Here is a 27,052-nt window from a genome sequence, read left to right on the forward strand (position 1 = left end):
TATGGTTCCATGAAGAAGCTTTAAAGTGATAGTTCGCCTAAAAATTACCATTCTGTCATCATTGTTTATTCCCCTTCAAGTTGTTCCAAACCTGTATGAATATCTTTCTTCTGCTGAACACAAAAGAAGATATTTTGAAGATTGTTGCATGGTGACAAAACGGTTTCTGGTCCCCATTGACTTCCATGGTATTTTTTATTTTTTTTTCCCTATTATATGAAATTCAGTGGGGACTAGCAACTGTTAGGTTACTCACATTTGTCAAAATCTCTTATCATACAGGTTTGGAACAATTTGAGGCTGAGTAAATGACAGAATATTCATTTTTGGGTGAACTATTCCTTGAAAGACCCATTCAGACAAATGACAATAACTATATCAATAATGATTAAGACTAAATTTAATAGAATAGCAGAGTCCACACCTAAACTATAATGATAACAGCACAGAGAAATAATATAATTGGAATCACTTTCAGAACAATTTTTCCACCAGCTAATGAACGATAAAAACATTGACAGCCAATCACAAGCCATCCTGATTTAAAGAGCACAATCACACATAACGCAGCAGACAACATAAATTCACCGTGAGCTAATAATAATCAGAATGTTATCATGTGTTGTATGAACGCTAATATAGTTATTATTATAGTTCTTCGTGTGAATGGGCCTCAACACATCAAACTCTCTAACCATTTGTGGAACAGCTTCTGTTTTCTGTCTCAATAAGCTCAATCTGATAAATATTACTGGTATAACAGCATTCATATGATTTTCACGTTCAATTAACCCATTTGTTCACATAGTGTCTGCTCCCACCAAGTGAACAGATGACTCAGGTTTTACACTGGCTTCACTTTCTGCATTATCACACATGCACTCATCTACTAACATGAGATATTCCATAAATACATATGCGTGCATTGTGTGCACATATATAAGGTCCGCTATCTGTGTACCCAGAAACACATTTACACACACAGAGCTTAATACATTGGCATGCTGCATCACAGCACCTTAATAATTTACCCCTCCTCCTGCTGCTGCTACAGAATTGCATTGCTCCCAGAGTATCAACTGAAACTCCTATTCATGATTCATGAGGAAAAAAATTGAAGACAGTGTATTTTTCCATTAGCATGGATTAGGCTGGATGTGACTCCGGCCGAGGTTTTAGCATGCTGTGGGTTCAACAGAACGGACCGTGAACATCACATGTACGTATTTTCATACATAGAATGAACCCTGGCTGTATGACACATATGAATTAATCAGTGTTGCTGAAGGATGTTTATCCTGGGAAGTGTGCTCGCTTTCAAATTTAGACGTGTGCTTAGCTGGAAGTGAAAAAGCAGGTGATGGAAATTTCCCATCATGCCCGCAATCTGTCCTCTCCCCCAGTAAACTCAGCAGATTGTATTTTCTGATAAGACAACCAACCCCCTCCATTAAACAGCGTTGCCATGACGCCTGAGGAATAGTGAGGAAACACTCCAGCATCCACCTCGACACCTACCATTACCATTAGTAGCGCTGTCTTATGGCACACGAGGACTGAAACATTCGTACTGTTAATGGTTCCTGAAATCCATCATGGTGCTTTCTACTATTATGAACACCGTGTGTAATTATGTTGGCTTGACAAATACTCAGGGTCAGCGGGGTTTCTACAAGTGCTATGTCTTTTCTAACCACTCAAACTTACACTTTTCCAGAAGCAGATGGTTAAAAAAACAACAACAACAAAAAAACTCTTTAAATGTCCTGTTTAAATGTTATAGTGGAGCATTCAAGCAACATCCAGACTGTTCATAAACTGAAATGCCAACTGTCGAGTTGTAAACGCTTTTAAACAAAACATCTCCGAAAATTAAACGCAGCAAATTAGCTCAGATCCTCGAATTTGGCTGGCTGAGAAACGAGTGCGGAGTCGTAACAATCCAAAAGCGCAGAGACTTTTTACTGTTTTCATATCACCCTGCTTGTCTGCGTTTGCACATTCCATAGAGTCTTTTTTTATTTACGTTAAAAACAACTTTCATGAAATTATGCCAACAAGAATGGAACAATAATAACTTTAAAAAAAGAAAAGAAATCAGTAAAACATTTGAGTTCAGAGTAGTTTTTGATATTTTTGACAAATTTGCCAACCATATACTGTATTTCTAGAGAGGTTTTTCAATGACTCAGTTGGCAACCAGTAAATGTCTGTATGAGTGAATCATTCACTCAAACGATTTGTTCAAAAATGATTAATTCTGAAACAAAACAAGTGACTGGCTGCATCTGAAATCCAAAAAGTAGGCACTTCTGAATAAGAAATTACTTGTCGACTGTTAAAAACGTATGTTCTATAGTTTGAATGTGTGTAGTATGAATTTTATTCATATGCATTTCAGAAATAGTACGTCATCTAGTATTGACTTAGCTGTTTTATGAATACTGTGAATTCTGACATACTACTTCATGCACATATTGTTTTTCACCTAGTAGGAAAGTATGCGATTTCGGATGCAGCCACTGTCTTTATGAGGGAGTCATTGAATTATTCACTCAACCTGATAAGTGACTGATTTTTTCCATTTTCACAGGCACAATGCAGTATTTTTCATAGAAATCACCACAATCAGTAATTTCGAGTGAGGATGAACAATTTTTCCACAGATCTTGCATTGGTTTCAGTTGATCATGCAAATTTGCTATATAGACCATCAGACAGCTGGTTGATTTGAAATTGACTTCTGTGTGACCTTTACTTCATACATACCTACGCTATTGATAATAGACAAAGAACATTTTTAGCTTAACTTTAGCTAATGTGAGCCACATCTTTACTAATTATTAACTTATTGCTTATTGATCTGTTTTATAAAAGAAATACCACATTTGCCATTTTTCTCTTTTCAAATTTAAAATGACTTAAAATCTGTCAACCTTCAAAACACATAATAGGAATGGCGTTTGTTCTTGTTGACTCTCCTCAGTTTGCGTCACAATCCACAGGAGATTAAGCTCACTTAATCAAATACTGTCAAAGGAAGGACAGTACGCCCCGCTATACCTCCATCCACAGGTGCGAGGTCATTTACGTTGCCAAGCGATTGTCCCACACACACAACCAGGTGTTTACATTCTCTCTCTCTCCATGCCTTTAAATGGCTTTTCCCCCTTTCCTGTCCTTTTTTTCTCTATAACGAGAAATCCGTTTGAACGACTCCACTGCGACTCGGTGTTAGAAATATGCAGCTTTAATTCTGAGCCCCAGAGCCTTTATTGCCATTTACATCCTCATTACAAATGACCAGGAATCCATTAGGTTCCTGTCATCCCCCGTATCTCATTAAGATGGGCTCTATCTAGCCCACTCCTGGAGGCCCAGCCCAGGGACAAAAAGAAAGTAGAGATCAAGCACCTTTCAGGAGGACGTTCACATACTGATGAGGTGACTGGGTGCAGCCACTAGGTATCTATCTATCTTTATTTGCAGAAGGAGAGTTCTTGGGATATATGGATAGTGCGGTGGCCGAGAGCATAAGGTAAAACGCATATGAAGGGATTGACCTGTGGGCCTACGGGGCCAGTCACTTAAGGAGTCAGTCTTTAACTCCCATAATGCACTTTGAATATCATGCATGCATTCATAGATAACCCATTTAATTCAGCCTATTTGAACTCTTACCTCTACAGAGAATAGTCGTACTGAGATTATAACTATAGAGAGTAAAGGACCTTCCGCAAGGACGATACCTATTATGATAACTAAAACAGTTACGTTTTAATAACTCTGAGAATAGCGAAGTGTTCACATAAGGTGTTTATTTTGCGAAAATAACTGGCTGTGCATTTTCCTGATTATTATATGGTTACTTGACAATTAATACAATATTGAATACACGATGGGCGCTTTCGAAACACTGCTTCTTGAAGCTTCAAAACCTTTGCGAATAATTTGTTTCTTACCAGTGATTTGGAGTGTTTATCAAATTGCCACGTGATTTCAGTATACACAATTTCAAAGATTTTTTACCTGTTCCCAGATAAAAAAATGTGTATAATATTTGAAAAATATCTCTTTTATGCATGTCTGTCCCAAGTTTTCGTTGCTTATACACCATTCTGACCAGCAGACGGCACCAGCGTGTGGTGTTTCGAGCGCTTCGAAAAAATGAATCATTTTGCGAAGAAATTGGTTCAATTGATTCAAAGGTTCGAAAAGCTTCTTTCTCCCATAACTACATTCATACCTGTAGCCTATATTATCTTAAAGCTAAGAAAAAAACGGATTTAAGAGTGCATTTAAGAAAAATCATTATAGCAATAAGACTGAATTGCACTGATATAACAGTGAGTAGGGATGTAACGGTATGAAAATTTCTTATCACGATTATAATGACCAAAATGATCACGGTTATCAGTATTATCATGGTATTGTTCAAATGTGCTGGAAATGTTCAATAAGTACTGACACAAATCATTTCACCAAGTTTTACATTTAAAATCAACAAACAACAAATAAAATGACTTTTTGTTTGCATAACTAAGACAATAACATTGCCAATGATGTCCGGATTTTAAATGACAACATGACTGACAACAGTTTATCTAATAGCATGTTCAAATATCTAATGTAAATGTTCAAATAAAGCTTTCATAAGCAAGTTTCATAAATGGTAAACCTTACATTTCTGCTTTTAAATAAAGAAAAGGGTCAAGTCAAAATGATAATTGATTAATAAATGATTATATGTATCATATCTGCTCTATAAATAATACATACCTTATTGTTTAAATGTGTAAAATCTACATAAGCTTGTTTTTCATCAACCGGTCAAAATTTACAGCACAATGACAAACTAGCTTACAAAACGTTTATTAACAAAAATGAATAAGACGAGGCATGGCATAGGCCTACACCACATACTGTATTATATACCGACTAATAAATTACAGAATGTTTAGCAAACACTGAGGAATCCAATAAATAAAAAAGAGAGCCTCCATAGCATAACGTGAGGTAAACAGCAAAGATAACAAGCTTTTCAAAATGAAAACAAAAAGAAAAGTAAAACTAAACTTGCTGTCGGTGACAGTGCTTGCATGTTTTTTCCCCCCACAAGAATACCAACATGTTCACCTTTGGTTTAAGAAGCGGTCTTTTACTTAACTTTAGCATGAAAACCATCCATCGTGTCCTCAATATTCACGTAATTTTTGCTGCATGCAGCTTCGCGCTCGTGCTGACGCTGCGAGTATAAACCAGGCGCTACACTCTATAGCGCTGCGCAGCTCAAACGAGTAGCGTATATTTCGTTATGCTTTCAGTTTCGTTTGCCGTTTGATGTTTCTCATATGCAACAGAAATGCAGCGCTTATGAGTTAAACAATGCGGTGGTCGCGCCAGTGCGACCGCACACAAAATTTATTCGCACCGGCAGAAAAAATGATCGCAAAATGCGCCCATTTGGTCGCACTCTGGAGCCCTGTGCTGGACAGTATCTTATCCTTTAGTTTACTTATCCTCAGTTGTTCAAATCGCGGTAATCGAATACGGTTATAGTGATAATTAAAATATGAAACGATAATACTAACCGTGGGGTATTTTATCACGATTTATCGTCAAACCGGTAATCGTTACATCCCTAACAGTGAGTAAAGGGCCTATAATTACAACGTTCTGATAATCCTTACGGCGAAGTGAACATATCTTTGAAACTTCTTTCAGATTTATTTAATTTTTTTATTATTAATTAATTAATTCATTCATTCATTCATTCATTCTATTTATTTATTTATTTGGATGAACGATTAAGACAGCCAATCAAAATCCACCTGGATTTACATAACTGCAGCGTACGTTGTCGTCCTTTTTTGACGTTTGTATGAAACGAGAGGACGCACTGTGATTCATGAAAAGTATGATCATTAGGAAAAGTATTAGGAAACACCTGGCCACAGGATACCAAGATTGGCCAATCAGAATCAAGTTTTCTAGAAAGTGCCATGGTTCAAGAGCAGCAATAGATCTTACTCAACCAATGTGTCTAAAGAAGCAGATGATGGTTCTGCGAGCCTCTTCATCCTCTTCCTCACTGCATCTGACTCCTGCACCGGCAAAATGGTCATCGATCACTATGAAAGCCCAAACCGAGCAATGTGGAACTCTATAGAACTGAAGTGACCGAAATATTCCAGCTTTTTCATATTTATTAAGACTCAGACATGATGATAGATGAGCAGAATATCTGACACAAACCGCATACTTTTAACAAAACCAGAATATTGATGTCTGTAGCAAAATAGCACGCTTGTCTGAACTGACTGGATTCATATAACTGAGAATATTACACATATTACGTGGCGAGATCAGAATCAGGAAAACACAAACTTATGCGTTTTCATTCTGCTCATTAAACTGGAAGGAAAAGAGCTTGATCATTTGAGCATTTCACATTACAGCACATATTTAACACATTTCAGGCCTCAGAATCTACATTCCCTGAGAGTACAGAAAAAATCTAATCTCAGTTGGAAAACCATTCCAGTTTTATTTACCTATTTGAAGGAATTTTCCTCCTGACATGTTTAATATGGTCCACCCTAGTTATGGTGTTAGTGATGAGGCCAGAAAGGAAACATCTCTTTCTCTCTCAAGATGGGCTACGTGATACACTTGATAACTAAAAATACTTGTGCTTATTTTAAATGCCTTTCATTGATTTATCTGGGATAAATTGGGGAAATACTGCTATTTTAAATCGCAATCAATAGTATAATCCAAACACTGACCTGAAGGATCTTTTCCCCTGGACAGTTTCCATTGATTGTGTTTGTAACTAATACCTCATTAACTACACCTGGCATTCACTAGTGGGAGAGCGCCCTCTAGTGGCTGCAAATGCAACAAACATATGGCATACAAGCAAAACGCATAAATATTCTCATGCTTTTACATTTGTCGTGTTGGATGGCTAAAATAATAATAATAATAATTATTATTATTATTATTATTATTATTATCATCATCATTATTATTATTATTATTATTATTATTATTATATTTATGTATTTATGACAAATGTTGATATGATATAGAATTTCCATTCATTTAAAAAAAATCCATTAATTAAAAAAAATTGGTTATGTCTTATATATATATATATATATAAAAGGAACAGCAATGCATTTCCTCATGTTTATAAAAAATTGTATATCTTTATTTTATATTTTGTATTATTTTTTAGGGGAACACTGTAACAGTCTATCAATGGATCACAGATTAAAAATAGCCTTTGTTGTGCATTTACAGTAATGTGTAATGTGCACTGTCCATGTTAAACAAATCATAATAAATATTATAAATAGTAAATATAATTATTAATATTTTTAATATAAGATATTATAATATGGACATCAATAAACAGCACGTTAGCAATTAAAACTTTAATATGCCAGCACAGTTTTACCAAACAGTAGATTAAAATATCAAACAATTAGTGTCTCTCCATACATTTCTATTTTAAATTCATAGATATAAAATCACTATAAAATGTTGCTCTTTAACATAGTCACTGTAAAAACTGTGGGATTTCAAACATTCACATGCTGAACGGTTTTTGCTACACCGCTTGGTACAAAAAAATCTAACCAATCACACAACCCATTCTGCAGGGGTGCTGGGCCACCCGGGACCGGTTTAGACCCAGCGTGAGTCTGAACCTTGTCCACCAGGACTTAAATATCAGGCTTTCTCCGCTCAAACTAATCCCTTGATTAGGACTGGCTTCAAACCTAGTCCAGACTAAATAGTGTTATTCCATCACAAAAATAAGACCAGTTTTTAGCATTAGATTTAAAAAAAAAAAAAGATAAAATAATTCAGCTTTCTGTAAATGGTCCAGACAGTAACTTCACTGGTTACAAGATGGATGTGATTCAGCACGAAGCGTCTTCAAATTAGCATTTCATCATTCAAACATTGTCTAGTCTCACAACATCTAAAATAACAGAATACAAAAAATGACGATACATAACCGAGTGTGAAATGAGCACATAATGGACTTTGAATAAAGCGTATGCAGATATAGAAGCGGTTTTCTTGATTAATATGTCATGAAAAGGCATTGTCGGTGAGTCCCGTCTCTTTCCCAGGACGATCAGTAGAGTCTTTGCATAGAGGAGAGGGTCTAAAGACAGTCTTTAAGGCACGGTGACGTGGAAAGGGCTTCCGGGCACCATTTCTTCGCCCCATTTGACTATCAGGATGTAGTCGCCTTTCTCCTTCACTGTGTATGTGACATTGTACATTCTGTTGCCCATGTGTTTGACGTACACTTCCTCACAGGGAGTCTTTGGCCCGTGCACTCCTACCATTAACATGTTTGTCCCTGACGAAACAAAATAAAAGCCGTTTAGTCATCTGCATGAGAGCATTATGGGTAATATGCACAAACATGTCTTGTCCAGAAAGCTGTACCTGCTTTACTGCAGTCCACTGTGAAGGTGTTCTTCTGGCCAGTGAAGGCTTTGGAGAGTCCGGCCCCCCTGGAGATCACCTTACTGGCATCAGACGAGAACTTTGGCAGAGTAGAGAAAGATCCGGCCACTGAGGACGATTTCATGACCGTTTCCACCAGAACCGATGACGTTTCGTGTAGAGAGTGTCCTCCGGAGAGACGTGCACCTGGAAGAGAGGATTTCCTCTTATCATTCTGCTTCTCTATGAAAGATGAGTTGAGGTGGAAAGATGTCCGCTGTCATTTTTTCCCCTCCAATCATTAGTCTCAATCTCAAGTCGCACATTTTCATAGTTGTCATAAGCTTGTGTGGTTTCAAATCCACTCCATCACGTTGTATGACAATCTGCCTGATCATATCATCTCAGAACCAGATTTTCCTATTTCAACATGAGCGCAAGAAAGCTTTTTAATAATAGTTATTTACACATTTATGTATTTGTCCAGCTTTTTTATAAAGAACAACAAAGCAGTTTTTGTTTATAACCACGTTCATATTTTTTAAATATTTTTTTTATATTTTTATACTAATAATATTTAGATTTTATATTTTGTGTTTGGGTGGACTACAGATGAAAAATACTCTTTGGCCAACTGTGCCGTATTTACAGTAATGTTTATTAATGTGTGTAATAAAAATATATATAATATAATACAGACATAAGGACATCAATAAACAGCGCATTAGCAATTAAAACGTTAATAGGTGTAGATTTCAAGGTGCTATAAAGCAGCGTTTATTATTCAATATTTTCATGTTGATAGCCATTTTAATATTTTCGATTTTGAATTATATTTTTATATAAATAATATTAAAATTTTAGTTTTTAGGGTGGAATAATATAATATAATATAATATAATATAATATCAAACATTTACATGCTGAACTGTTTTTGTTACACCACTTCAGGTGTAGATTTCAAGATGCTGTAGGTGGCCTTTTTTATATCTAATATTTAAGGGACAACAATGTAGTTTTTCATGTTTATAACCATTTTATCATCAAATTAGTTTTTTTAATTTATATTATATTTTAATATTAATAATATTGTGATTTTATGTTTTGTTTTTTGGGTGGAATACAGATAAAAAAATACCCTTTGGCTAACTGTGGCACATCTACAGTAATGTTTTTTTAATGTGCACAGTCCTTGTTAAATTAATAATAAAAATAACAATAATATAATAGGGTGGACTACAGATAAAATGCCCTTTGGCTAACTGTGTGTAAGCCATCTCGGTGTCTGTCCAAGCATACGTAAAGAGCAAAAAAGCCTAGTTTAATGTACTGTAGTGTGTGATGGCTCACCAGAGACTTTGGCTTTGAAGGGGCTGCCCACGATATGCTGCGGTCCTCCATATTTGATGGAGATGAGGTAGCTGCCGGGAGCCATGGGTGTGTAGGTGACCTTGTATCCTTCTGGACACTCCTGACAATCCATCTTCACCTTCGATGGGCCGTCGATGGTGACCGACAGAGCTCCTGAGCCAGCGTTACACGTGTTTACAATGAAATCTGACGCTACACCTGTGACGGATGAGATGAAGCCAGTGAGTTTCTTTGTGTTTGTGTCTTAACACTCGTGATTGGCTGTTCATTGGTGTTGTACTGTACCTGTAGTTCCCCCCTCCAGTGCGGGCCCAAAAGCCGTCACCATTCCTGGATCTCCTGCCTGGCCGGGTTCTCCTACACGGATCTTGAAGGGACTGCCTGGGATGTGACTCCCGTTAAAACGGACATCGATGGAGTGGACGCCATTCTCCCGTGGAATAAACCGTATGGCGTGTTTATCTGCACAAAAACAGGCACGCAGTGTTCAAATGCACCCTCTATCTAACTAATATCAGTTGTACTGTGTCTTTAAATTTTACAGCGATCATATAGTAGATTTGGGATCTTAGATAAATAATAATACATAACCTAAAATAATATGATAAAAAAAAATGTAATCAAAATAATATATAAAAAAACTGAAGAAAAAATATACAGTGGGTACGGAAAGTATTCAGACCCCCTTCAATTTTTCACTCTGTTATATTGCAGCCATTTGCTAAAATCATTTAAGTTAATTTTTTTTCCTCATTAATGTACACACAGCACCCCATATTGACAGAAAAACACAGAATCGTTGACATTTTTGCAGATTTATTAAAAAAGAAAAACTGAAATATCACATGGTCCTAAGTATTCAGACCCTTTGCTCAGTATTTAGTAGAAGCACCCTTTTGATCTAATACAGCCAACTCTTTGGCCAACTGTGCCGTATTTACAGTAATGTTTATTAATGTGTGTAATAAAAATATATATAATATAATACAGACATAAGGACATCAATAAACAGCGCATTAGCAATTAAAACGTTAATAGGTGTAGATTTCAAGGTGCTATAAAGCAGCGTTTATTATTCAATATTTTCATGTTGATAGCCATTTTAATATTTTCGATTTTGAATTATATTTTTATATAAATAATATTAAAATTTTAGTTTTTAGGGTGGAATAATATAATATAATATAATATAATATAATATCAAACATTTACATGCTGAACTGTTTTTGTTACACCACTTCAGGTGTAGATTTCAAGATGCTGTAGGTGGCCTTTTTTATATCTAATATTTAAGGGACAACAATGTAGTTTTTCATGTTTATAACCATTTTATCATCAAATTAGTTTTTTTAATTTATATTATATTTTAATATTAATAATATTGTGATTTTATGTTTTGTTTTTTGGGTGGAATACAGATAAAAAAATACCCTTTGGCTAACTGTGGCACATCTACAGTAATGTTTTTTTAATGTGCACAGTCCTTGTTAAATTAATAATAAAAATAACAATAATATAATAGGGTGGACTACAGATAAAATGCCCTTTGGCTAACTGTGTGTAAGCCATCTCGGTGTCTGTCCAAGCATACGTAAAGAGCAAAAAAGCCTAGTTTAATGTACTGTAGTGTGTGATGGCTCACCAGAGACTTTGGCTTTGAAGGGGCTGCCCACGATATGCTGCGGTCCTCCATATTTGATGGAGATGAGGTAGCTGCCGGGAGCCATGGGTGTGTAGGTGACCTTGTATCCTTCTGGACACTCCTGACAATCCATCTTCACCTTCGATGGGCCGTCGATGGTGACCGACAGAGCTCCTGAGCCAGCGTTACACGTGTTTACAATGAAATCTGACGCTACACCTGTGACGGATGAGATGAAGCCAGTGAGTTTCTTTGTGTTTGTGTCTTAACACTCGTGATTGGCTGTTCATTGGTGTTGTACTGTACCTGTAGTTCCCCCCTCCAGTGCGGGCCCAAAAGCCGTCACCATTCCTGGATCTCCTGCCTGGCCGGGTTCTCCTACACGGATCTTGAAGGGACTGCCTGGGATGTGACTCCCGTTAAAACGGACATCGATGGAGTGGACGCCATTCTCCCGTGGAATAAACCGTATGGCGTGTTTATCTGCACAAAAACAGGCACGCAGTGTTCAAATGCACCCTCTATCTAACTAATATCAGTTGTACTGTGTCTTTAAATTTTACAGCGATCATATAGTAGATTTGGGATCTTAGATAAATAATAATACATAACCTAAAATAATATGATAAAAAAAAATGTAATCAAAATAATATATAAAAAAACTGAAGAAAAAATATACAGTGGGTACGGAAAGTATTCAGACCCCCTTCAATTTTTCACTCTGTTATATTGCAGCCATTTGCTAAAATCATTTAAGTTAATTTTTTTTCCTCATTAAATTAAAGTAATGTATTGCATAATGAATAATTTATAAAACATAAAAATGAATGTTGTATAAATATAAATATATTTAGAGAAAACATAAATAAAAATATACAAAATTATGAAAATAGAATAAAAATTGTAATACAAAAATATACTAAATAATACACACACACATGATTTTTATTATATTTGAAAAATACACTATATAAATAATGTAAAAAAAATTAACATGAACAAAATAGTATAATAAAAATGTTTAATAAAACTATATATGAATATTAATAATAATACATATAAATCATACAATTTATTACAGACAAATAATTCCCCAGACTTTTTATATTCATGAGTATTGGACCATATGCTCACCATTGTCTAGCTCAGTGATGTAACACTCCTCCACTGCTCCAGATGGTGTGTGAACCTTAGCATCAATCGCCCCTCTCGCTCCGTTCAGCTGCACGGCAAACGAGGCTTCTTGATTCACCTTCAGACCCATCTCCTGCACAGACAGACACAGCCACACAGACTTAGAGAATCTGAACAGTTTTGGAATATCATCTAATCTTCAGAAGTTTAAAACTGAATATGTAAAGATGTGCCTTTCTCATTAAGTATATTCACAATGGCCAACATAAAAATGCTCTGCTACTCCGTCATGCTCATTTGTCTTTCTTGAGAAACTCCTTCTTCACTCTTCGTGAAGGGAACTGCAAGTACACTTGTCTCGTCTCATGATAAGCTGTCCTGTGCTCTCCATCAAGTGCTCTCACAGAGAGTGTGTCCCGCTGCTACAGAGAAGAACGATCCCTCTCCACACGACTCGTGCGTGAGTGTGTTTGATCTGGAATCACTCACCTGCAGGCTGGTGATGGTAAGCAGGCGGGCATCATCTGACACTGATGCAATAGGAACTATGAAAGGGCTGTCTGGGATATGCTCGTCGTTAAATTTGATTGACACCTCATAGTCACCTGAAATCAAATAAATGAGGAAAAAAAGACTGAGTGTAATTGAAAATTACTTAAGGGAAAATTTCAACACTAAAGCAAATACTAGGTTGTAGTACCAGGTTCCTGCACTACATAGGCCACCCCACAGGAACCATCCTTCCTGTCCTCAAAGGAAATTTCTGCTTTGCTGGGCCCCTCAACAGCTATGGACAAACCGCCAGCGCCAGCCTCACGGGTCCAGATACTGAACTCAGCTAAAAAAATCACACAAAAATAATGTTTTAATGTTCACAATATACCAGAAAAAATAAAGAGTACCTGACTTCCTGTCAGTCTTATTTCACTATTTTTTGTATACTATTACAGTATTTATTAGTAGCCTATTTTAAATTAGTTTTTATATTCTCATTTTCATTTTTTTTTTTAGATTTTTATTTAGCTTTATTTTTTATTTCAGTTGTAGTTTCTAGTGGTTTAATTTCAGTAGTTCATCCTATTTTCATTACAGTTAGCAGCCAAGCATGGTTATAACACATAACTAAAATTAAAACCATAAAAAACACTTTTTTTGTTAAATAAATTAAGTTCAATTTGTTTTCATTTTCTTTAAATAAAATACAAGTTAACTGAAATAAACTACAATTTAAACTTATTTTAGTTCAATTAATTGGCAAGGCAAAATTTCACATTTTCATTTAGTTTAACATTTATTATTGAAATACCCAAAACTGAAATAAAAATGCTTAAAAAATTGTAAAAATGCCAAAAAACACAACAAAATGTAAAAATAAAAACTATTTCAAAATATTAAAACCTATAATAGTATCTCGATATTACAATAACAACATTGCCAATTTTTTTACATTTTAAATACATTTTTTTTCCATCAACTATTTTCGTAAACAACAACACAGCTTCTTGTCTCTTACCTGGAACTCCAGCCACACCTCTGTCCAGTCCAGTACCACCAGCCCGAACCTTATGGGCCCCTCCCTCTCCCAGGGGCCCCACAGTGAACTGGAAGGGGCTTCCGGGGACATGCTGTCCCCTGTATTTTACATTGACAGTGTGGGGGCCCATCTCCTGAGGCACAAAACGCACACTATAGGTGCTGTCCTCTCCCTCTATGATCTCAGCGTCCTCTGTGTTGCCACTGGGACTCGTCACCTGTGCGGTCATTTCCTGCGTACCTGATTCACCTGAGAGAGAGGATGAGAAAGAGGGAAGGGAAAAGAGGAAGGGCACACGAATGAGACATTTCACATAAAATTTCAGGCATTTCTTCTATAAAAGAGGGTGTTTTGGCTGGGCTGCCCACAGAGTTGAATGCTGCTCAGATTTTCCAGCTCAGCTCTCCTGTCATAAATGTCTGCAGTGGAAAGTGTGCGCTCATTCCTGCCGAAAACCCCATAAACACACACATACCATGACATCACACGCACATTCACAGTAACACGAAAAGAAACTTGTAATAGCTGCAAAACTTAAAGGTGCAGTAGGAGATCTTGGAAAATGCTAACTTTAGCCTGATAGCACTGAAAGCGAACGTCCCACCCTCCCTGCAATCGCCGGCCAAAGCCACGCCCCCTGAACGCATATACGCTCACAGACCAGAATACTATATACTAAGAATACTAAGAAAGTCATGTACACCTAAGAAGCCTTGAAAGTAAGTAAAACATGGGCTAATTTTTGGGTGAACCAACCCTTTAACCAGTGATCAACACACACAAACACACACCCTCTGATTGTCGGCCCTGGGCGCTGCTGAAGGGTCCCCGGCTCTCCCTGCCCCGGAATCCACCGAAAACATCCCTAAAGGGGTTGCCCCCCACCTGGGTGCTCTCTTCTACCCGCACTTCCCGTTTGGTCTCGCCCGCGCGGGTCTTGCTGATCTCGGTGCGTTCGGTTCGTGTGTAGGTGTGGCTGCTGCGGGTGAAGGTACGCGTGAGCCGCTCTTGGGCCGACACCATCTGAAACCAGTTCCCTACAGATGTGGAACCCGAAAGACAGAGAAAGAAGGAAAGAGAAGAAGGAAGAAGAAAAGAAGCGATGAAAAAAGAGAAACAGGAAATGCATGCTTCTGAGCAGAATGGAAACAAATTCTGTATTCTTTATTTAAATCAAAATAACTTAAATTGTATAGTTTCATACAGAACCACTCTGATTGAGGAGACAGGAAGTGACACGTGTGACAGTGGGAAACAGGTGGAAAAAGAGACGAGCTCTATGTCTGTATATGCCTATAGTAGTAGTAGGTGAAAAATAGTATGAGATGAGTAGTATATGTCAACAATAGGCGAAAAGTACCCTACTTCTGGCGAGATTCTGAAGTGCACATAAAAATTATCCCATGAGGCCACGGGAGAGTAGTTGTGAATGCCAGTGAAGTGACGCAACTGATGCTGGTAGGTCATTTGACAGTGACAACATGGTGAGTGTAATACAAATGAACTTCATTTATGCTACTCATATTTATATTGCATCAAACGTACTTTTTAACGCTCGTTAAGTAAGTTTCAAACCAAATGCAGTATCTACTAGACCAGGGGTTTTTAACCTGTGGGGCACCTGTCAAGGGGGGCGCAAGCATCAGTTAATTCAGAGACATTCCCTTGAGGATTTATGAATATTCACGTGTATTGACAGTGTAAGATGATTTATAGTTAGCCGTGTCGTAAATCCAAACACGAATTGGCATGTTGTTATCTCAGAAACAGGCTCAGCCATCACATTAAATCAGGTAAACTGGTTATATATTAATGTTTCAGTATAATTATGCACGCTATACCAGGGGCGGTTCTAAACCCTTTTTAGGAAGTGCTGCCCACCGTGGCAATAGAGGGCGCCTGCCTCTTTCTGGTGATGCTCTCCTTCATTCTTCCCTCGCCCAGAACCTTCACTGTAAATGGACTTCCTGTGGAACAACATGAAGTGTTTAAAAGAGTCACCCACCTCAGAAGCAAAGTCTTAAAGAGACTTCAGTTTGAGGGTTATGCTGTACCTGGCACATGTTGGTCGGCAAATTTGATGTTGATGATGTAAGTTCCGGGTTCGGTTGGGCAGTAGGTCACTCTGCAGGTTCCATCTTCCACATCCGAACAGTTAATGTCAACTTTACTGGGCCCCTCGATGGACAGACCAAGACCTCCATAACCTATAACATATTGACCAGAACCAATGGCTTTTATGATTAAATACAGTTTGCAAAAGAAGCACGACTGTTTAGTGAATCCAACCTTCATAAATCCCAGTTTGTACACACATGCTAGTTTATGCATTCAGTGCGCATGACATAAATTTTACACATCCAGTCAGATAACGCTAAACGTTTGTGTCAAAAGTGAAGTGTACTTCAGGCTTAAGGTGCAGTAATATTTACTGTTGCTCTGTGAAATTTCCATTCATTTCAATAGGAAACTGTGTGATTGAGAGTTTTGCACAAGGGCAATAGTCATACGAATTTGCCGTACTGACCAACAGAAAGTTGCTTGGTAAAATGTCGAAATTTTGCCTCCAAAAAAAAAAATGTTTTTATTTTCCATCGTAGTGTAGTATGTCTGTACCTTAAGTGCATTATGGAAGCCACAAATATCCTAGAATACCATTTACCTGCACTTCTGGTGTCCACAATGAACTCAGCCACTTCAAAGGTGTGTCCTTCAATCAGTCCTTTGCCAAACACCTTCACCTTACTGGCATCTCCGATCTCAGACTGCCCCACCATGATCTTGAATGGGCTGTTGGTCACGTGTTTTCCATTCTTCTTCACGCTGACCACATGCTCACCCACCTCTTTAGGAGTGAAAGATATTCCTGAATGCAAAGAGCAATGGGAATGAGTTCTTTGTTCAGGTTTATCGAGTATTTTATGGTAGCACCGTCATATCCAACAAAAAAGATAGTCCTCAGGGTTTGGCTTTACATCAAAAGCCTTTTCTGAGCTGATAGTTGATTCTCTTTGAAATCGCAGGAAGGAGCTCTTAGTCTCAAATCGGGTTTTTTGAGGCAAACACTACAGGCGTCACCTCATCAGAAAGTTTCAGAGTTTGATTGCTGACATCTTGTTATGAAAAACCTCATAGGTTTATCTAGTTTCTAAAAGTGTTATCATTACATTTGCAGTGACACAATCTTCTGGGAAAATGTACCTAAATATTGGTGACTCCTCTTGTTTGCAGGGGTGTATACAAACTTCAATAAGTCCTACCTGAACTTCCTGATGGAAATTCAAAATTTGGGGTCTTTAAAATCCCTTAGTAACTGAATCTATTCACAAATAATATGATCTGGCTTATTAATATTCTGCTTTATCAGTTCAGTCGTGACGCATGTAGGTGCTGGCAGGCTTGACGTGTGACTTACCGATGTGTCGGTTTGGCAGTCTCTTCAGCAGGCAGGGCTCCTCATTGCCAGATGGGGCTCTGATGCTCGCGGTCAGGGAGCTCAGGTCCGTCTCTGTGATCTTCAGTGACACGTCTGTGGCTGTGCCAACGTTCAGCTGAGACGTCCTCATGGAGTCATCACCTTCATCAAGAATGAGATAGAAAATAATTAAAAATAACAATTTATGTTATGTTATGTTAAGCTGAATTTTCAGCATCATTACTCTAGTCTTCAGTGTGACATGGTTCTACAGAAATCATTCTAATATGCTGATTTATAATCAATGTTAGAATCAGATGTGCTGCTTAATATTTTTTGAGACCTGTGATACTTTTTTCAGGATTCTTTGATAAATAAAATTTGAAAATATACATTTTCGAATGTTTATTCGAAATATAAATTTTGTATTACATAATATAAACTACTATTCAAAATATTTTTTCCTTTTTTTTTAAAGAAATTAATACTTTTATTCAGCAAGGATGTGTTAAATTTATTTTTATTTTTTTTAAGTGATAGTAAAGACTTATATTGTTAGAAAAGATTCTATTTTGAATAAATGCTGTTCTTTTTAACTTTTTATTCATCAAAGAATCAAAGAAAAAATTATCACAGATTCCAAAAAAATAATAAGCAGCACAACAGTTTCAACACTGATAATAAATCAGCATATTAGAATGATTTCTGAAGGATCATGTGACAGTGAAGACTGGAGTAATGGCTGATGAAAATTCAGCGCTGCATCACAGAAATAAATTATATTTTAAAGTATATTAATCTAGGAAACCAATATTAGAAATTGCAATAATATTTCACAATATTACTGTTATTTTTGATTAATAACATTTTTGACCCCAAACTTTTTAAAGGCAGTGTACATAAAACACATATTATCCAGTTACTAAAAATAAATCACATATAATCCAGTTAATAAAAATAAACATTTACTGTGCGGGTGCAACGCCAGTTCCGTTGTGGAGAGCAGTGTTGAGGGGCAAAGTGAGAGTGAGACTGAAGGAGGGGGGAAACAGCTGCTTCCTGTTTCTAAAAACTCCCAGGAAGTGGCTCCTACTTTTAGAAGCACTTCACATGTGGTTAAATTCTCCAGGTGTGAAGGCACGCGCACACACATAAACACACACGGCAGCTAATTTAGTGCTTCACAGACGTTATGGAGAGACATAACTTTGCCCTCTCTTGTTCATCCTCTCTCTTTCTCTCTCTCTCTCTCTCTCTCTCTCTCTCATACCCATATTTGGGCACATAAAACCCCCTACCTGTGATCTTGGCTGTAAAGGGGCTTCCAGCGATGTGCTTGTCATCAAACTTGACGATTATATTATAGCCTCCTGGGGCCATTGGCAGGTAGGACACAGTGCAGGTGCCATCTTTATTATCCTTACAGCTGATCTCTGCTTTAGAAGGGCCTTCCACTGCCAAAGACAGACCACCTGAGAGAAGATGAGAGAGCAATGTGGGAAGTCAGAAGTCTGGCAATGTGAGACTAATGCAATGTGACTGTGAGGCTGCCAGGTTTGGTGTGTGTGTATTACCTTCTCCAGCATCCTTAGTGACGATTGTGAAGGTGGTGGGTTTGTTGACCATGCCGTGACTCAGACCAGGGCCGTATGCATTCACATGCCCGCTGTTAATGGCATCCACATAGAACTGCAGCGGACTTCCTGTAAGCGAGAATTTTGAAAGAGTGTGACTTCATGTTTAAAGATGAACACAGAAATTATTTAACAGACCAATTATAGCATAATTATTACATTTACAGATTTTAGAGCAGCAAACCTCTAATTGTTTTGATACCTGGTATGTGGTTCCCGTCATATTTGATGTCCATCTCATGTAGGCCCTTCTCATTGGGGCTGTATTTGACCGTCACAGTCCCGTCCTTGTTATCAGTGATGTGGGGACAGGCGGTTTTACCAGAGGGCATACGTACATCACCTTAAAAAAAAAAAAATGCCATCTTTGCAAATACTGAATTCCACAGGCCTTTTTGAAAAGATGCATGCTTCCTTGCACCTCTGATAATTATTTATTTTTTAATAAGTGTTAATACCTGTAATCTCCCCCTTTTGCACAGTAAATGGAATGACCAGATTGAACGGGCGGAGCATTGGCTCCATGGCATCCACTGCAGTGACTGGTTCCTCCGTGGCCTTAAAGAGAAAGCAATTTTAGCATCACTGCACTGCTAACTAAATACAGTGAGAAGATATAAGTGCGTGCAAAGGGTTAATGGCAGGAAAACGAAAAACAGACAATGGCACAGGCTGGTTGGGCAGCAGTAGATGAAATAAATTCATAAAAGCAGCAGCTACAAAGAACCTTGTGCAAAACAACGGCTCTGCAATAGGAGATCAACAACCTATTCATTAACTCTACGAATGCATGATCAGCCAACTAGCCGTTTAATAACTTGTTAAAAAGACATCAGCAGTACAGCTCATGGGAAATTAAGCAAAGATGGATGAAATGAAAAGGTGTAATGATAAAGGCTGAGGAGCAGAGAGCGTTTAGGACGTTATCTGATGACTAGGGGTGGTGTGTACCCAGTGAGGGGTGTAGCCCTGGTAGGGGGCGTAGGGCTGCTGTAACTGTAGTTTATCACATGGTTCCTCGATTATAGGGATGGTATCAGATGCCTGGAGAAGGAGGTGGTCACATGTTTAGGGCTTCACACGACACACATTTACATGCAGCTAATTCAATTCGACCCACTGAACTGGAATTGAATTGCTAAATTAAACATAATCTCAATGAATGAGGCACAAAAATGTTTTTATTTGGGAGAATAATTATTTTGTAAAAACACACCATGCACTGGTAGCCATATTTTGAATTTGTTTATGATCATTTGCATAAAACAAATACAAATATAACATATACACTACTGTTCAGAAGTCTGGGGTCAGTACATTTTTTAAAGAAATTTATATTTTGGATGCTTCAAATTGATCAATAGTAACAATAAAGACTTTTACATTGTTACAAAAATGTTTTATGTAAAATAAATGCTGTAATTTTGAATGTTTATTCATGAGGAGTCCTAGAAGAAAATCTTGTTTTCTACAGAAAACATTAGACAGTACAACTGTTTTCAACATTGATAATAATAAGAAATATTTCTTGAGAATCAAATCAGCATATTAGAATGATTTCTGAAGGATCATGTGACACTGAAGATGCTGAAAATTCAGCTTTGCATCACAGGAATAAATTATATTTTAAAATATATTAAAAATAGAAAACAGATATTTTAAATTGTAATAATATTTCACAATATTACTGTTTTACTGTATTTTTGTATTTAAATAAATGCAGACTTGGTGAGCATAAGAGGCTTCTTTCAAAAAGAAGGTGCTCACCACCACATGGAAGGGGCTGTTGGGAATGTGCTCTCCTCCAAAGCGAATGGTTATGACATATTTCCCAGGCTCTGGAGCAGTATAATAAATATCAAATGTCCCGTCCGCATTCTCCACCACATCCACGTCTAGCTCCGCCCCATCTGGAGTTGACACTTTGCAGGTGACCTTCCCCTTCCCAGCAGCCTTTGCATCCACAGTGATAACGGTCTCCTCGCCGATTTGAATAGTGGGTCCGAGCCCAGAGCCTGTCCATGACACAGCAATCACAATAAAGCTATTTTACTACACCATTCAGAGAGTTATTGTGTGAATTCATGTGCACTGGGTCACTTTTTGACATTCACCATAATGACAAAAAAAGGTCTAAACTGATCCTACATAAAAAGACTTGCAAAGTTCAATATAGGTAACTGATGATGTTTTCAAAAAACTCACCTAATCCGTGTCCCCCAATTGACACTACAAATCAACAAAAAGAGCTGTTACAATTCATGATCATAAAAGTGTGCATAAGATGCTGTTTCAAAAAAGAAACTAGACTGCTAAGATAACATTTTAATCAAGCAATATGTCACATACAACTGACCTGTCACAAGGCATTTGCTGGCATCTCCACTAGGCAGCGCATGTATGCGGTAGGGTGAGTATGGGATCTCATCTCCACCATATTTGATTGTAATAGTGTAGCGTCCTGTCATATCTGGGACGTAGGACACGGTGTATGTTCCATCTCTGTTATCTCGAATGTTGGCTTTCTTTGGTTTTCCTTCTGGGTCCTGCAAAATGAATGAGTTGTTAAACTGTGTTCATGGGAATGAGTGTGTATGTGTGTCTATTAGGGATGTCAACGATTAATCGATGATCGATTAATTGTCGATAAGAGATGCAATCGATTAAGCAGTTTAATTTTGGTGATTGTGAATCGCCAACAGCTCCAGATATTTAGCATGCCAACGATTTTGAGGGCGTCGGCGACGTGTCGGCGATTCCCTCAGATCGCATGTTTGATAATTCACACTGCGTGATTGTCACTCGCGTGACCGAGCACCGATTTGCCTTCGATTTCGGGCATTTGTCGGCGATTTCGCAAAACCTGTCGGCGAGTAAAAAAATCAGGCTAAAATCGTGCAGTGTGAACTCGGGATAAGAGATGCGAAAACAGTGATAAAAAGTCAATGACAATAAAATAAACCTGCGAAATTAGAGGGTTAGACGGTGAGGATTTAGGAAAAGAAACAATGCCTAAATATTATTGAATTTGTGGAAATTCGTGACCAAGAACAAAGTCGCATAAATGTAGGCTATATGGGCTCAAACGGCATCCAAAAGCATGGTTGCATGTAAGATTTTCCAGAGCTTATAATTTGTAAATAAATAATTGCTGGATTCAAAACAGCAATTAAAAGGCGCTGTGACCAACACTTGACAATACGTTTTCCCGGAGCATTCAATGATGTCACTAAACGGTGTTGCCACAACTAAGAGCATCATTCAACTAAGTTTCTGCATGGACCTAACTAGCCTAGGGCACAGGTTTTCAAGCCCTGGGACAAAATGGGATGCTTTAAGGAAAATGTATAGCCTATGTAGCAAAAGCACAAATCTTGCTTTTATTGTGTGTGCGCAAAAATAAAAGTAAACACTTTTGCGGATTATATCTTACTCCATAAATGGAGTTTTTTATGATTCAGTTGTTCGATCGCACCGGCGCCTCGCGTGCACACACCCCACATATTCTAGCAATTCAAACTTACATCGCAGTCTGTTCATTATCAAAATAAAATACAGTCAACCAAACATATAAAAGGTTACATTGGTCAGTTTAAATAGACCGTAGTATACCGGTCCACTCTGCTGTTATGCCAAGGACTTTTTTGCTCATGTGAAGACGATGATCTTTTCCGTCTATATGCGAATGCGTGTAAAGTACAAGCCTAGTTTACATTATAAATAATAGTTTAGCATTCAAATACATTGCGAATATGGAAACATTTGTGCCGAATGAGATGTGAGCAATAACCTCCAAATACATCTAGCCAAACCCGCGCTCGCTCCGTCACGTATGCACGCACGCATGCACCGTCACGATCTAATGCACTGTAAATGCCGGATTTTAAAAAACAAATAGGCCTACCAGAACGCAAAAAATCAAAATCTGACATTTTCCAAAACAGGATCCAGCAGGATCAAATTAAGTACTGGTCATAATACTCACATGATAATGTTTGACGTGTGCAACAGTGTGTTTTGCTGCAGCAGCGCCGATGGAAGCGGTTCACTGACTGCATCTATTCATTTTACAATCCTGCTAATAGCATTTTATTCAGACTAAAGCCTCTTTAATTCGGATGAGAAAGCGGGGGGTTTTTTTGAGTGGCTTTTGCACATCCTGTCATGCCGATGACTGCGTGCTGCTGCAATAGACGCATTTTGCTGCATTAAAGTTAACGATTAATCGATTAATTGATCGTTAATTTAAACGACGATCGATCATGGAAATGATCGAAAATTGACATCCCTAGTGTTTATATATTCGTAGGCTCTTTTGAGCCTGCATATAAAAATCTTATTTCTTATTTGAATAAGTTCTAACTGAACTTGCTGAAATAAATATAGATGATATTGAACAAGGCACTATTCCTAATACAGATTGCATACAGTAGCAGGCACGTCTGTTAGTCATGTAGTGGAAAACCACATGTAGGGTTTTAGCCTAAATCTAATTATAGGTCAGTCCACAGAGACCACTAGAGGGCAACATTAAGGGTATCAAGTCCCCTTGACCGGTACAAAATGATCAAGTATGGCTGCTTGGGAGAAAGGTTCACTCTTACGTTCAAAAACAGCACTTTTGTGCAAGACAAAGATGTTTCTGGATGCTTTTGCATGTGTGCAGTTTGGTTTTGGTTTGAGTGAAGTTTTCTCTCTTCCTTTTCAGAATGGAAAGTAGTATGATTATTAAAAAAAACAAGGATCACCCTCAAGAAACTACAATTCCCAAGTCACTTCAGGCACTTCAGTGTCAAAGGAATATGGTGTATATGAAACGAGGACAGACAGACAGACAGACAGACAGATAGATAGATAGATAGATAGATAGATAGATAGATAGATAGAACACAAAAAGGCATTATTAGGGAATGAATTCAGAAGTAGGGAATAACTAAGGCAAAACTAGGAAAAAATTAAGACAAAAAGCAGCCAAAGGAGCAGGGGAACTGGGGTAGGGAGTACAGTATCAAGGGGACAGTCCATGAGCGCTTAGGGGCCCAAGGCTAATGGGAGGGACGCCAGACATGGTGAGTTGTAACAACAAGAGGAGGCTGAAAGGAGGGGCCGTCTTACACATCCTTTCCTAAGAATATGGAAGGGGATGGTGCCCTTTACAATGTGGTTCTCCCACACCCTCCTACCCCAGTCCTCCACAAACACAGAGGCCTCCTGCCTGCACCCATCCAGACCCTACAGCGACAGCAGGGAAGGGGTCAGAGGTCAGGGCAGAGGGAAGCGGAGGGGGGACAGTGGCCGTTAAAGCACATGTGATCATCAAGGGAAACCTCTGTCTTAAAACATGTTAAAAAAGAGGCCTGAGCGAGTGCTGTCGTCACTCACCAGTATCTGTACAGTGAGAAGACCCTCGCCTGCGTCACGGGCATCGATGGTGAACTCCACCGGCAGGCTGGCGGGAACGCCAGAAGCGTTCAGTCCGGGACCGCTGGCACGAACTTTACTGGCATCATGTGCAGGCAACACCTTGATCTTAAATGGACTGAAAAGGGGGAAACAGAGTCACGTACATCTCATTTCTAAAATCAGCTTTGAAGATTTGGTCATAGTCTATTCGCTTCATTAATATTAAGACTTTATTAATACTTTAAGCAGCCCACTCACCTGCGTGGCACTTCTTGGTCTGCATATTTGACACACACAGTGTAAGGTCCATCTTTAGCAGGAGTGTAGATCACCGTGTGTGTGCCATCACCATTGTCCGTGATATTCACTGGCTCTGTCAACCCTAGAATAACAACACAGTTGATCTCTCTGCATGCCTGTCATCTAGTCTAGACAACTGTAAAACACTGTTGATGAATGTGTCTGCAGGCTTCATATGGACATTACTGAATGCAAATCCAGGACTTTCTCCAGCACCAGTTTGTCATTTTCAAGGTCATCACAGCCTTATGCATAAACGTGGAACTAAAGCTATGGTCCTCGTGTCCTTTCACTTACAGTCATTTATAGCCTAATTTGCATTTTTGATGTACACTACTGTTAAAAAATGTGGTTTCATATTTTTTTTCAGGATTCTTTTTTAAAAGAAATTTCAAAAGAACAGCATTTGAATTTGAAGCCTTTCAATACTTTATACATGTTTTTACTGGCACTTATGATCAATTTAATCCATCCCTGCTGAATAAAAAGCATTAATTTTCTTTAAAAAATCTTACTTTTTGAAAAGTAATGTACAATACTAAAAGTTTATTGGACGAAATACATGCCCCTCACTGGTAAAATGTATTATTTACTAAATCCAAAAACCAGCAAAGTTGCATTAATAACGTGTAGTTTAAAATTGATAGAATGCCTTGAAAATGGCAACATTAAATCCTGAGAGGGGAACACTGCTAAATTACTTATGATTTATAGATATTAGGTATCAATATGCATATAAACCACTTCCTCATGTTCGCTAAACACATACATACATCTTAAGTCAGTCTTCCTTGTATTCTAGTGTTTACATTTCTAAAAGCTAAATTGCATTTATACACGTCAAGGACTTTGTCCAAACTCTCTGTGCAATCCATTTTTACCTGTGGGTCCATACAGAAGCACCTCTAGTTGGGCGAGTCCAGCTTTGCTGCAGTCCACGGTGAAGGTTTGAGGGACGTGGGTTCTTACTCCACTTCCCAAACCAGGACCAGAACACTTCACCTTACTTGGATCCACCAACTCCCTCACAGGCACCCTGAATGGGCTACCTAAAAACCCACAGAAATTGTACAGTTACCGTTTTCCTTCATAAAATGCTAAAACAGACCGTGAGGTATGAAATATTCAAGCACTAACTCAAACTGTCCTGATTATTTGCATCCAAACGCCTTAACACTCTCATATACTCAAACTGCTGAAATTCAATGTCAATGCATAATTAGCGTGTTGAGTTCACTTAGAAACAAACCACGGAATGAGTTAGACAAAAGGAAATTACATCATACCTGGGATAGGCAGACCTCCGAAAGTGATGTTGACGTCATATTCTCCAGGAGTGAAAGGAATATACTCCACGCTACAGCTGCCATCTTTGTTATCTTTACAAGACATCTTAGCTTCTGATGGACCCTCAATGGCCAATCCGAGACCACCCGTGCCAGCACCCCTGAAAGAGGAAAATACATACATGGGAGAAAACATAAGTTACAGTAAAATCTAAAAATAGTTATGCAATTACAGTATATTCAGCCCTGTTCACATTCAGTCCAAAGCATGCAAACACCAAAGTTTAAACTAGTAAACCAGATTTGTTTTACAGCAGAACTATTCATATAGGGTTTACTGCTTAATTTTCGTCACTCCCAGTGAATGGCATCGAATGGTTGGTGAGGTTTTTTTTTCATGCAAGCTATTTAAAAAGCATCTGTGATTACATAAAACAATGGCTCATAGATAGTACTTCAGACTTATTGTGTTTGACTCAATGTTTCCAAATGAGCCCATTCCAGAACATGTTCATATTCAACAGCAGGTTTTCGTAGAAATATGTACCTGGTCTCCACAGTGAAGCGGTTGGGTTTGTTGACCAGACCCTCTTCCAGACCAGGACCGTAGGCACGTACACGGCTGGGATCACAACCTTCAGTTACCGCCACCCTAAACGGGCTCTTGGGGACAGGTACGTCATCATACAGCACCTCTATCAGATGCACACCTGCACAAAGACAAAAATAACAGCACTCTTTCACCTATAAATATGATGCTGGAAAGTACTTTCTCATTCTGGCAAGCTCCAATCTGATTGGCTGACTTTAATGGTGCCTCAGTGCTTCTTATCCTGTCTGAGAACTGCCTTCTTTGAT

General features: G+C 38.1%; 2 protein-coding genes and 1 pseudogene across 2 annotated transcripts in view; all 3 read right to left on the reverse strand.

Annotated features, from left to right (window-relative positions):
- Nucleotides 1–7,340: 7,340 nt before the first annotated feature.
- LOC107658718 (filamin-C-like) lies at nucleotides 7,341–11,415 on the reverse strand. Its single transcript, XM_016447375.1, has 5 exons — nucleotides 11,379–11,415; nucleotides 10,132–10,308; nucleotides 9,826–10,044; nucleotides 8,476–8,682; nucleotides 7,341–8,386 (listed from the first exon to the last, which is right to left on the reverse strand). Exons 1-5 carry the CDS (start codon nucleotides 11,413–11,415, stop codon nucleotides 8,199–8,201), a joined length of 828 nt encoding a protein of 275 aa, XP_016302861.1. The 3' UTR covers nucleotides 7,341–8,198.
- A 69-nt stretch (nucleotides 11,416–11,484) lies between these two features.
- Nucleotides 11,485–15,189, reverse strand: LOC107658720 (filamin-C-like; annotated as a pseudogene).
- Nucleotides 15,190–16,019: 830 nt separating this feature from the next.
- LOC107658721 (filamin-C-like) overlaps nucleotides 16,020–27,052 on the reverse strand; it is a 51,390-nt gene continuing 40,357 nt past the window's right edge. The window contains exons 24-41 of the mRNA XM_016447376.1: nucleotides 26,742–26,904; nucleotides 26,195–26,355; nucleotides 25,790–25,957; nucleotides 24,867–24,990; nucleotides 24,588–24,744; nucleotides 24,321–24,437; nucleotides 21,562–21,751; nucleotides 21,411–21,434; nucleotides 20,973–21,220; nucleotides 20,157–20,249; nucleotides 19,664–19,763; nucleotides 19,408–19,548; nucleotides 19,146–19,274; nucleotides 18,870–19,043; nucleotides 17,572–17,733; nucleotides 16,819–17,022; nucleotides 16,211–16,363; nucleotides 16,020–16,123 (exon numbers count right to left, since the gene is read on the reverse strand). Of these exons, the coding sequence (XP_016302862.1) occupies nucleotides 16,020–16,123; nucleotides 16,211–16,363; nucleotides 16,819–17,022; nucleotides 17,572–17,733; nucleotides 18,870–19,043; nucleotides 19,146–19,274; nucleotides 19,408–19,548; nucleotides 19,664–19,763; nucleotides 20,157–20,249; nucleotides 20,973–21,220; nucleotides 21,411–21,434; nucleotides 21,562–21,751; nucleotides 24,321–24,437; nucleotides 24,588–24,744; nucleotides 24,867–24,990; nucleotides 25,790–25,957; nucleotides 26,195–26,355; nucleotides 26,742–26,904 (2,612 nt within the window). The remainder of the gene's footprint in view (nucleotides 16,124–16,210; nucleotides 16,364–16,818; nucleotides 17,023–17,571; nucleotides 17,734–18,869; nucleotides 19,044–19,145; nucleotides 19,275–19,407; nucleotides 19,549–19,663; nucleotides 19,764–20,156; nucleotides 20,250–20,972; nucleotides 21,221–21,410; nucleotides 21,435–21,561; nucleotides 21,752–24,320; nucleotides 24,438–24,587; nucleotides 24,745–24,866; nucleotides 24,991–25,789; nucleotides 25,958–26,194; nucleotides 26,356–26,741; nucleotides 26,905–27,052) is intronic.

This window comes from Sinocyclocheilus anshuiensis, unplaced genomic scaffold (genome assembly GCF_001515605.1).
Source record: "Sinocyclocheilus anshuiensis isolate Anshui unplaced genomic scaffold, SAMN03320099.WGS_v1.1 scaffold283, whole genome shotgun sequence".
Classification (NCBI taxonomy): domain Eukaryota; kingdom Metazoa; phylum Chordata; class Actinopteri; order Cypriniformes; family Cyprinidae; genus Sinocyclocheilus; species Sinocyclocheilus anshuiensis.